Source organism: Vidua macroura, chromosome 5 (assembly GCF_024509145.1).
Source record: "Vidua macroura isolate BioBank_ID:100142 chromosome 5, ASM2450914v1, whole genome shotgun sequence".
NCBI lineage: Eukaryota > Metazoa > Chordata > Aves > Passeriformes > Viduidae > Vidua > Vidua macroura.
Genome location: NC_071575.1, coordinates 23,083,953 through 23,096,396, shown reverse-complemented (window position 1 = coordinate 23,096,396; position 12,444 = coordinate 23,083,953). Strand labels below are relative to the sequence as shown.

The following is a 12,444-nucleotide window of genomic DNA, read 5'->3' as shown; positions in this document are numbered from 1 at the left end:
GGAGAACAACTGAAGAAGCCAAGAATCGTGACTGGATGACTGTCAGCCTGGCTAAATAGCCTTTTCCTGGAAACAGGAATGATGCTTTTGTTTTGTTTCGTTGATGACACAAAATGAAGTGAAAGGCCTGGTAAATGTAGCATTACTGCCAAATACATCATAATTGAGGAAACTGCCAAATACATCATAATTTGGGAAACTATACAAGCTTGAGTTTAACTGTTAAGGCATGAATATAGCAATACCTGGTATTCTGTGCTTATCCTATGTTCCTGTGCTCATTATCATCTGTAAAGCTATAGCTTGGCTCTAAAATGTTCATGCTTATTTCAGTGCTGAACTGGTTGACCAAGGTGTAAGCGTTAAACTTTATTTTACTTCATTTTGGTGTGTGTGTGTGTTTACTTCCCCAAACACAGAATTATTCAAAGTACAGGTCACCTACCCCCATGCAGTTTGCTGGCTTACAATGTAGGTATTCCGAATAATAAAAGTATTTTGACGCTAAAGTCAACAAAACTATTTTATTTTCTGCAACATTTATAAAAATAATTTTAAAAGAGCAAGGTAAAGCATAGTGTGGGAATGGATTCTCCCCAGATTCGTACTTCCTTATATGTTGTTATACTCATAAAAATTAATCTGTTCTAGAATCTATGTGATTAACAGTGTTTAACATCACAGTTGTTCTGTAGTCTTGAGATATAATAATAAATCTGTAACAACACTACAGATGTGACTCTGATATAGAATAATCTCATTTAATCTAGAACTATGTAAGTGTATATGGAGGAAAGCAGAATAGGAACAGATAAAATTGTCATTCCTGTGGAAGAATTAGGGGCTTTATTCCTATACTGTAGTGGTACAAAAGGTCTCATTGTGAGCTACTGGATTTCAGTGGCTTTATGCAACACTATATAAAATGTTTATATATATATTTTATAACTAGTAATGATTTGTTAGGTAGGAGATTGCATTCATTATTTTTCTACAATACTGTAGAATGAAGCTGGATTCAAAATATGATAAAGTTGTTAAATAAAAGACAGGAAAATAAAAGAAGTGGAGCAAGATGGGTTTTTGATCATTAAAAAAAAAGTTCAGGTATAATGGGGCATTGTTCAGTGTCAGACTAATGACTCTCTGTGAAAGAGAGGAGAAAAAGAGAAAAATTCATCAGATATGAAGAGAAATAATTAACTGCTTTTCTTTCTGTCCTGTCTTGGTCACGGAAGCTGACATTCCAATTAGCAGCTATAGTATACAAACGAACTCTCCAGGTTTTGAAAGGAGGTTTTGTTAGAGCACTATGAAATTGAGGAAAGATGCCATGATGATATTTCTGTAGAAACCAGGGAAGAATAGATCTTGCCCATACAAACTGATTCCATTCATCTAGCCGGATATCTTATTAAAATAGTTTGCAGTCACAAATGATCACGATAACTGAAATGGAAGGCAGGTAGGTCCTGAAAAAGGCAATGAAGGAGATAAACAAGATATTTGGAAGGTGTTCTGCAGCTAACAAATGGCAGGGGATTATTTGATGTAAAACTGGAGTTTTTTGAGAATACATATTTATTTTTTAATAAAATTAAGAGGAAGTTAGGTGTAACTTCTTCCCTTACCTAGCAAGGCAGACAAGAACACATGTGACTGTAGATGTCTATGACTGACACCATCAGTGACAAGATTAATTATGGTTTAATGTTAAGTGTATGTAAATATCTCTTGAACATTTTTGGGTCAGCAATCATAAAAATGACATTTGAAAGTAATGTTTCTTCTAATCTATAGATCTGTAATGAGACCAGTTTGGAGATTTAAAGATGAACCATATGCCTGCTCATATATTTGACATATAATTTAAAATTTTATAGTTATATTTTCATGTATGAAAAAATAAGGATAGTTTCTAAAAGGTAGAAGAGAATGTTATTTTACTGGTTTTTTTTCCAGATTGTATTGTATTGTATTCCGCATTGTATCCAGATTGTGCTTTCTTTTTGCTTTTTCACTTTGCCCATAAACAATACCAAGAAAATATTACACAATAGGATTTTGTGGAAACTCTTGAGTAGTAGCAAATTATTTGCTTTAGCTATACCTGCTTCCTCAAGGTAAGCAATTTTGCAGCTGGACAGGAGTGAAAAGAGTGTCATGAACCAAAGGTGATGTTTCTGTAAAGAAGGAGAGAATGCTTCCCCTCAGGGAATATTTATTGTTTCATAGTTGTACATATATTTGTGTAGTGCAGGATGCTTTTAAGATATAACAGATTGCTGGGAACTCACAGCCTATGGTTTTGATAACAAGTGTGAACCAAATTAAGCAAGTAAGTATTATGGGAATGATTTGGAAGGAGCACTTAGGAACAAAGCAGGCAATATTTAGTAGACAAGAGGAAGTCAGAATGTTTGGTCTTAAAAGGTGAAGCTTTGTATACTGTTTACCATACAGGACATCCAACATACTTGCAGTTCTCTCTGTTTGATATTTGCTTTTTAAGGCTGGAGGAGAACTATGAGATTGCAGAAGGTGTTTGCATTCCTCGAAGTGCTCTCTACATGCATTACTTGGACTTCTGTGAGAAAAACGACACACAACCTGTTAATGCTGCCAGCTTTGGGAAGGTAAGTCTAAACTGCTGTATGACACCTTAAAATCTCACCTGGTTCAGGTGAGTTTGTACTAGTGAAAAGAACTAAATATTTTACTGTTAGAGACAGGTATATGAATGAAATCTCTTTGTGTATTCATGTTATTGGACAAAGGCTATGATTTTAAGTATTTTGATGGTTGGAATAATTTCTAACCATGGCTAGGCTCCAGGGTACGTCAGTCCCAAGCCTAGCTGATGGTGGTATGGTACAAAAAATTGGCAGTTAAAATTGAATTGCAATTTGAATACAAGCCAGTATAAATGCATCTGCATTATGACCTGCACTGCTTAAACAAATGTATAATTTTTAAAAACAGAAGGGTAAAATTGAGTTCTGAAGCATGTCTGTGCTGTTCTTGTAAGCATAATATAGAGATCCTTGAATTAATGATATCAAATGATGTGGTAAATTGTCATGGTGGAGTACAATGCCTCCAGATGTGAAAGTCCAGAAAACATCTTTTGTGCGCACTGCAGGTACAGGCTGCCAAGCTATCCAAGTTATCTTCTCACTGTGATTCCTCATGCTTCCCTTTCCAATCCTGCTCTAGTAAGAACCACTCTGGTTAACTCCAGATTCACAGTGGAGATGCACTCCTAGCACAGACATAGCTGTGCATCATCTGGGTGTGAGCAATAAAGCTCTACACTGGTAGCAGGTGTTAATATCTGGCTAGAAGGTTACATAAAGTTTATATTTTGGATTTGCTGGTCAGGTGATATTTTCCTCTCTGTGAAAAACAGGATAATATTTAAAACTGAAATTCTATCATAGAATGTGTCACAGGCCTTTAAAACCTGTAGGCTGTGAAAAAAACAAAGTGTAGAGTTTGCCACTGTTTTTGAAATGCTTGCCAGCATGAATCTGAAGCCCATTGTCCCTCAAGCTGTTCTCTTTTAGTGTTTGCAACATTTGTTCTATAGAATTTCTGGGTATTCAAAGAAAGAAAAATGTTTCTAGGGTAAGTGCCTGTGTAAAGAGTAGGTGAAGGATGTATTTAATGAGGTGACATTTTCTATAGTGCATCTTTAGGTCAGGCAGTTTGGAAAGGAAAATAAACTGTACCGTGTTCTAACATTACCATGTTTGTTGTGTCTTGAAGACCTGCATAACTCAGTGGATTCTGTGTCAGGTTTCTGTTTAAATACACTACAGAATTGTGAATGAAGTTGTTCATTGTACACATTATTGCTACCAAGTGATAAGTATAGTGGCAACATGTAATTTAGGAACAGTGAAAATAAGAAACAGATTTCATGCAGACTCACACATTTGGAACATAGCTCAAGTTTACACCATGCTACTTCTGCTGCTGCTAAGAACTTCTGTAAATTGTAAGGTGTAAATATTGCAGAATTTTTCCATCAGAACATAAATTTATCAGGATTTTCACTGTTTATGAGTATGTGGCAGTTTTGTTACCCTGTTTAATACTTCATCCCCCTTCTCTCCTGCCTCTCATACATAGACCTGTTCATTGGTAGAAGTCTCTTGACCTAGCAGGACAGGTACTATGGTTTCCATCCAAAAGTCACTGCATTCCAATGTGTTTTTCATGTGCTGTGGTCCAAGTGTTTTCCTCTCTGTTGCAAAAGAGTTCTGTAGCAGTGTTGCATGAAACTTTTTACCTTTTTTTGTGGCGAGGAAGGAAGCCCTACACAATCATCATGGTACTGTTTCACACTAGTAGTTTGGGTGGCCATAACTTCTGCATCTGGAAACTGGCAATTCTGCACTGGTATGTCCAGTAACTTCAGACTTCAGGGGGGAAAATATTGAAGTTAAACCAGATTCTCCATCTGCAGAACCTGAGCAGACCCCACTGATTCTTCCCAGCCTGTTACTGCTAACAAAATGTACTGCATAGGTATAAAGATCTGCAAGGCACCTCTGCATTCTCTCAATAGCTTACAGACACTTTCTCCTTTGGAGCATGTACATGTATGATGTTTTAGCCAACATTTGCTATCATGTGACTTAAATACCATATTGGCAAGGTGAATTGCATAAATGCCTTGGAGGCAGTTGAAGCAGTGCAGTGAAATAGGTGCTGTTTAAGGCATTCTGCACTTAGCTGCTGCAACAGAGACCCTGGACATGTTTGTCCTCATTGGGAAACATCAGGAGCCCTGCAGCTGTCATTTCCTCCAGAGAAAGGAGCTAGTTGTTCTGTGATATTGCAGACAGTTCGCCTTTCAGTAGACCACACTGAATTTATAATTAATCTCTGAACTTTAGCTCTGTGGGCAATGTTAAATATTAAGGCTTTTTCTGGTAGTTTTTAGAAAGAGATGTGGAGTTTAGCACATTAAAACAAACTGTAATAAGTAACAGTGTTTTCTGTTAAACCTCTAGGACATGGGCTGGACCTCAGACACTTGGTAATATTGCACTAATGAAACCAAAATTGGTCTGGGGAGCAGAGAGATTAATGGAGAGACAGTAATACAGACTGTTTTCTGAGGAAACCAAGCTAATAGCAATTAAAGGAACAAGAAGAACAAAGAACAGAAATACTGTATAATTAAATGCCTTTTAAAAAGCAACCTGTACTCCTAAGCCACATAAAGAATATATAAAATCAGGAATACTCTAATATGCCTATTAATGGGATATTAATATCATATTTCTCATATGACAAAGGGAGCTGTAACTTTGTTAGTCAAGATTTTAGTGTTTTACTGACTCATTTAACATGCAAAAATTACACGCAGTTTTATCTATACCAGCATTTGCCAATCTGCTATGCTACCTAGTCTGTCATTACAGTACTTTTTATTGTCTGCTAAAGACAGAAGCTAGTATTCTCTTATATACCTTGACTAAATAGTAATTAGGGAGGGCCCTGTAATTAGATAGTTACAGCTCAGCATCAGGTACAGAGTCCAACCTTAAACTCCTGCTCTTACTGTAGACAGCCAAGCATATTATATTTTGATTTCATGCAAAAGTGAGGCAGAAAAAGTAAAAATGTTCCATGGAACCAGTGAGAAGACAGGGAAGTACAATGAGGCAGGGCAGATGTGTCACGGAGTTATTAACAATTAAATGTTGCATATGAGAGCAAGCTCTCTCACAGTGCACGCGTTCAGACTGTGAATTAGGCTGCAGGCAGGAGGAGTGAAAGCCCTGTTGCTGAGGTCACTTAAAAAGGATGGCAGCCTTGTGCCTCTCAGCCCTGTGCTGCCAATGCCTTGGGCTCTGCTCCGGGACCTTGGAGCTCTGGAGAGCAGTGTAAGGTGTTTCAAGCTGAAAGTTCTGCCCCTGCTTGCTGCAGGGAAAGTTGTACAGTTGTATGTTTGTTTTGGGTTTTATCTGAGCAATATATTGACATAAAATGCTGGTGATTATTAACTATGCAAAGAATTATGGTGGATGATGACTCTGACTTCTCATTCTTACTGGGTTTAATTGCAAAAATGAAATAATTCTTAATAAGGACCTTCACTAAATCAAAAAAAGCAGAAATGTTTTGAGCATTTCCAAAGCCCTCAGTAGCCATTGTGTAGGGGTGGGTGCCATAAAACTCTCCTCGCTCTACCATTCCTCCCAGCTGTTAGCTGCATTGGCAATTCTTTGAGCTTCTCTTTCACTTTTATTTCCAACACTGATTTTTGTTCTTGTTTCTTTTGTGACCCTGTATGTACACTGTTTTTTTAGCCAGGACCCTCGAAGATATAATCTTCCTCATCTGCAGCGATCTCTCCCATCCTCCGTGTCCTCAGTTCATTGCTTTGAATTTACTGGGCAGTGCTAATTCCCCTGCCGTGCCCTGCCACATACCTCCTCCAGAACACTGTGAGATTTGTGGTGAAACCGCTTTGCATCCTCATGAAGCTGAGTTCTTCCCAACTCCCATGTGCCCCCTGGAGGATAAATACTATCCTCTTCTGGTTTTTTTTTTTTTTTTTTTCCTTTTCTTTTGGGGCTTTCTGCCATGTCTTTTGACAAGCAATAACAAATTAATATTTGAAAAGGAAAACTAAGGTTGCTGACACTTCTCAGGGTGGTTCTCCCCCAGCCTGAGGTCCCTTTACATCATTTTGGCATCTTAAAGAGGTTTAACATGGATGCAAGTTCTCACAAATTTTGTTGCTCCCTGACTGGCTTTGCTGTAAGTGAAAATTAGATTCCAGTGAATGTATTTCACTAGATAACAAGCAAAGTCCACAATAGACTTGTAATATTGGTTAGGAAAGAATTATTTTTTCCCAATAGTTTACTTTGCTCCAGGGAGGTACAAGCTGTACCAGCTAGATTCCTTTTTCATCACGATGCACTGTCTCTATGCCCAGTTTTGCTTTCAGGACTGTTCCTCCAGGCATGACTAGGATAAATAAGATTTACAGTTTCTTGCTGTTATGCTATATGATTTTAAAGTTTGAAAAGGGCAGAAAAGTTCTTGGTAATGACATTGTGATGTGATTGCATTCTGATTTGTCTTTGTATTGAAATGCACATTATCAGGAAATTGCCTGCTGTTGCTCATAAGGAGATACTTCTCCTGAAGATGTGTTTTTTATTTCTTTACTTTCAATTTTCTCTTAAGTAGCCTCAAAAGTAACTGGTATAGCAAAGCCAAATTTACTCTTAGTGCTCTCTTCTGATGGATTAAAACAGCACTTACTTTATTATGAGCAATTTCTACAACACTGAATACAAAAATAGAACTGGGGAAAAAATCAATGTAAATGTGAGGATGTGGTTTCTCTTATTGCACTGAATGAGTCTGTCAGTGCTATCTGAACAGTCCCCAGTTTAGCTTCATCCATTTTGAACAGCTAGGATTCCTGACTAAAGAACAGTTACCAGCAGTATGAGTTTTCTTCCCAACTCTGTATCTTCTAGGCCAAGCTCCTCTGATGAGACCGTAATAACACAAGTCCTGCAGAAGCAAGCAGTCATGCTGGTGTGGGCAATGGTGGTCCTGCAGTGTAGCTGGAAAGGTCTTTGCTCCCTTGGCTCTACTGAGCTGATTCTTGTATTATTGCAGGTTGCTGACTACTGCCTTTTTCTTCATAAACTTGGGGAATAAGAAAACCAGCGAGGACACCTCATTTTCTCTGGAGTGACTTTTCCTTTCTCAATGCCCTACAGCAATGGGATTTTTAGTGACTTTGCCACTTCAAGGATCTGGCTTCCAGTTAGGCCTTAAGCATGGAGTGGCCCCAGGGCTGCTTTACCTCATGCCTTGTCAACATGTCCCAGAGGCTATGCTTACAGCTCAGGGTCTGCTAGAGTGCAGGGATCCTGGCACTCAGCCTTTTCCCACAGATAGGTTGGGTGATGGCAGGCAGTGTGCTGGCACCAGTACAGAGCAGAGTGAGTTGTGCAGGGTTTTAGATCTGCTTGGCTTCAGCAAGTCAGCATCAAAAGTGGCTGTATATGGGTATTCTCAATTCAGTCAGAGAGAAAGGAAAAGTTTCTACCAGGCTAGAACCTGGGAGAGAGTTAGAAAAGAATGTAAATAATTCTCTATCTCATTTTTCACATTGTTTATAGATAGGTTTTGCTACCATGCGTCATTCAGAGTGCACCAATGGTGTGAGATGTTTTTACTCTAAGACCAATGAAATTAGTCTGCACAATGTTCTCTATAAATAGAGCGGTGCATTTGAAATAAATAAATTCTTTCTTTCCTTCTAAATTGGAGTCATTCTGTTCCCGTCCTGCCTCAACAATGACAGCTGCAGCTCAGCTAAGGATCTGAGGCAGAGCACTCAGTGTTTGCAGCTTTGTTGGGATGCAGTAATCTGTTTGATCATGCCTTAGGCTGAATTCCATCTGGCCAGAGAAACTGCTGAAGGAGGATATTGTTTTACATAGATGAATTTGAGGAGAGGTCTTGCAAGCTTCATTGTAGTGTCCAGTTCAGTTTGAGTTCCTCACAGAACCTAATCTCCATAGCAGGCAGAGTTGGGCACGGACATTAGAGAAAAGGCCAGCAGGTTTTTCTGCCTTGCTTTGCAATATCAGTTGAGCCATATCAGTTCTAGAAACAAGTTCTTACCCTAGAGCTAGACCATGCCCTATTCCAAAACTTAGGAAAGTACGTGGAGAGAAATGGGAAGGTAATACAATCTCATCAGACAACAGATATGCAGTCAAGAGTACTGAGCCTGTACATTGCAGTCTTCCCTCCTGGCCAGGCAAGTAAAAAAGCAAGAGGTAGAGAAGGTATAGACACAGTCATGCCTCTTCTCCTTTTGTTTACACAGTTTGGTGGATTTGAGAGACAGAAATGGTGTTTTGGGCTACTTTGATTATGCTCTTTCCCATCAGTGGATGTTTCTCGGTGCAAATTTTCTTGACCATTACCTCAAGACAGTATCATGCTGAATCAGCCCCAAGCTATTTTGAGCCAAAAGGAACCTCTTAACACAGCTGTTAATAACACCTGTCTCAGAGCAGGATTTTGAAGAGCACTGAAGCAGATGAGGAAACCCTGGAAAGACAGGGACAGTACTGGGTCAAAGACAAATGAACCAAAGACCCTTTCTCTTAAAAGATTGAGGACTTCAGTGTTGCTTGTGTTTCATAGCAGTAAGAATAAGGAAAGCATACCTCTGTGAGAATATAGCTATATTTGTTATCACTGACTTCTTTGCTGCTGCCAGGGCAAAGAATATTAAGACTGAAATACCACAATAGAAGTTGGTAAATAAACACACATCTTCTATCCTTCTCTTCCCAAAAGAAAAGCATGCTGTCTAGATATGGGACCTTAAACCTGAATTCAGAGGAGCAGAACCAGGCCCTGTTATGAAGAATTGTTATGGGTGGAAAGAGAATTTATACCATGGTATGTAGAATCTCTCCAGAATCTCATAGAGCTAGGGAGTGCAGGGCCTGGAATCCATTTCTCATTCTGGCAGTGTGCAATTGCTGGGTTGCAACTTAATTTGATCTTATTTCTCTACTTCGTGAAGTTCTAGAAGCAAGGCTAGAATTATGTCAAATAGAAAGGAACATGAGTAATGAAGAATAACATCCCTCTAGATCAGGTGCATCATACCTTTTGAAAAGCAGAAATTTAAAACATTCTAACGAAAAGACTTTTAAAAGCCATCCCCCACCTGTTGCCCCAGAGTAAAATTTATATTTTGACAAAGGAGGGAGGAAAAGAGTTATTTTAGAAGTTTCCAGACATCTCTGGTTTCTTCCATCCTTATTTGTTTGCATGAAGACAAATACATAAGATGCTTTATAAGATTTCTTTTCCCTGATTTGTTTTGACATATCCTAGATGATTTTAGATGGAATAATTGGGAAACATAGAGTTCACAGTTTGATAGTGAATGCGATGAGGAGTGATGGGTCACAGCGTAGTGGTGACAGCAGAATGTCCGTGCCCATGGCAGAGTGTTTGGAATAAGAAGATCTTTAAGGTCCCTCCCAACTCAAGCCATTCTGTGATTCTGTAATTCCTCATTTAAATGCTGAGCCTGAATCTGCTTGTGTTGTAATGTTACAGTACTGGAGATGTGGGGAGAGAGGCAGTGGCAGAAATGACAGCTGGCAGTAATCAGGTTGAAGGAATGCACCCTTGCAGCCATTTGTGGGTAACAGAACAGCTCCTGCAGTTAGCAGTGCCTAAGGTTAATAGATTGTGCAGACTCTAATACAGACTCTTACAGAGGAACTTGTCTAGTTGTTGCTCATAAAGTTTTCTGTGTTTTACATGGATGCTCAAGTAACCCATTTCATTTTATTGCCTTAAGAATAACCAAAAATATAACTAGATATTTAATTCAGGTTTATTCAGAGACCTCTGCTAGGTTTAAAAAGCTGAAGTGGGATAAAAATCCTGTTATCTCCCCATGTGATCTGCCTGCACAGACATTCCAAACCATTTGTCAGAATTGTCTGAAGCAATGTTAAACAAATGCTGACCTGGATATACTAGTACCCTGAAAAAGTGTAAACCATATATATGTTGTTTTATAATGTAATAACTTCTATCTTCGTCTTATGCATGCAGTAAGCACTCACTAGAAGATAAAGCAGTTCTTAATATTATTGTTTTTAATCAAGAAAGGCATAGAAGATCTGTAGGCAGAAGGCAAGATCAAGTCTTAAGCAGGGTACAGAGAAAAGAGAGGGAGAACACATTGAAGTTCAGTAACTGAGAAAGAAATTGCAGGAACATTTTTTTTTCTGAGGCTAACATAGTAGGGACAGAAGCTATTTCCATGTGAAATTCTTGGTCTACATGTGTTTCAAACCAAAAAAACAGGTAGCCTAAAATAATGCCCAAAAGTCAAAATTGCCATGTGACTTAGGTGAAATTTAACTTCGAAAATGTAAAACCTGTACCTTTTTACTCAGCAGATTTTACAGAGCAGCTGGAATTATGGTCACTTTGGAGAAGTGTGAGATGAAATTTTAGCTCCACTGAAGGACAATGGTAAAAGATCTGTTCGCTCAAAAATTCCCTTGGATACCACCCATGAGATCTTTTTACCACTGTTTCTGTTGAGAAGCCAGAATTGCTGTGAGAGCAGGGACTTTCCATTCAGAAAGCAGCTCCGACTGCGTGGTCTGGTCTTGATTCATTTGCTTGTGCAAACCTCACTGCAGTGATGGGAGTAAAATGATTCAACTTGATTTTCAGATCCAAACCTAATTTTCATGTCTGACTATTAGAACCCACTTCCCTCCCCACACAACTGTAAAATCAACACATTTTGTCTATAGGTCTTTAAAAATAAAAAACATTAAACTAACAATGACCTATTTGTGCAGTAATTTTTCAGGTTGACAAAGAAATTTTTAAAATTTTTAAAAACCACATATTTGGTTCTCTGCTTTTTCCACTGATTTCAGTGCACAGTGAACTCTACTTTGTCCTGCCTGAGCTGATTTCCGCTCCCCTTTCAAGGGTAATCTTCCTGCCTTTACAAGTATCATTGCACAGAGATTTACATAAGCATAGCTGAATATATACATTTATATGAACAGAGTTCTTTTAGTACTTGACTTGTTTTATTTCAAACACAGATATTAATAACCATGCACGTGTGTACAAGCACCTAGTTTTAAGTATACATTTTTATATTTTATATATGCAGAATTAGAGAATGTAGTCCTAACTTTTTTTCCAAAGCTTTGCTTGATTATTCTCCTTTGTTTTGTTTTGTAAATTACTGGGAAATAGTGTTTTAAGTGATGCATACTTTTAAGATACATTCTCAGAGGTGCATCTTATTTCAAATGTGCTGGATTTGAAAAATAAACAAAGAAAAGGAAAAGGGATCATCTGATCAACTGCTTCATTATTGTTCTGTTTTCCTGATCACCTCTGCCCTGTTATGTAGAAATTGGCCGATTTATTTAAATCCCACTAACTCCCACAGGTTCATAAAGTAGCATTTACAGTGTGCATTGTAACACTCCACTACTGCTAGAAAGACTTGCAAGTAATATGGTTTGATGCTGTTCCAAGGGGAAAAATAGAGTAAAACTATCTCTAATATTAAATGAACTACTGTAAGAGCAGCTTTTGGAGAGAGATGGTATTTTCTGAATGACAACTGACACAAAAAAAGCCCTCAAAAAAACCAATCAAAAAACTAACACAACCAATCTTTAAAAAATCCCCTAGCCCAAAAAAACCATCCTCAGAAAGTAGTTCTTCAACACTGCCTTTTTTCCCACAGCCTTGTGGAGCCCCCAACCCTGTCTGCAGAAAATGAAAGAGAGAGGGGTGGGATTAATGTGTAATTAAAGGGAATTTGGAAGGCTGAGATGTTGCGGAATGTTAGATCAGTAGCTGGAA

The 12,444-nt window shown here is 38.3% G+C and overlaps 1 protein-coding gene across 3 annotated transcripts in view; it reads left to right on the top strand.

Moving 5' to 3' along the window:
- Positions 1 to 12,444, top strand: part of RFX4 (regulatory factor X4) — an 86,594-nt gene that overhangs the window by 29,231 nt on the left and 44,919 nt on the right. For 2 of the 3 annotated variants that reach the window (XM_053977826.1, XM_053977825.1), the window contains exon 4: positions 2,513 to 2,636. In XM_053977826.1, coding sequence (XP_053833801.1) covers positions 2,513 to 2,636 — 124 coding nt within the window. Of the gene's footprint in view, positions 1 to 2,483; positions 2,637 to 12,444 lie in introns of all 3 variants that reach the window. The other variant, XM_053977827.1, reaches the window with a different exon arrangement.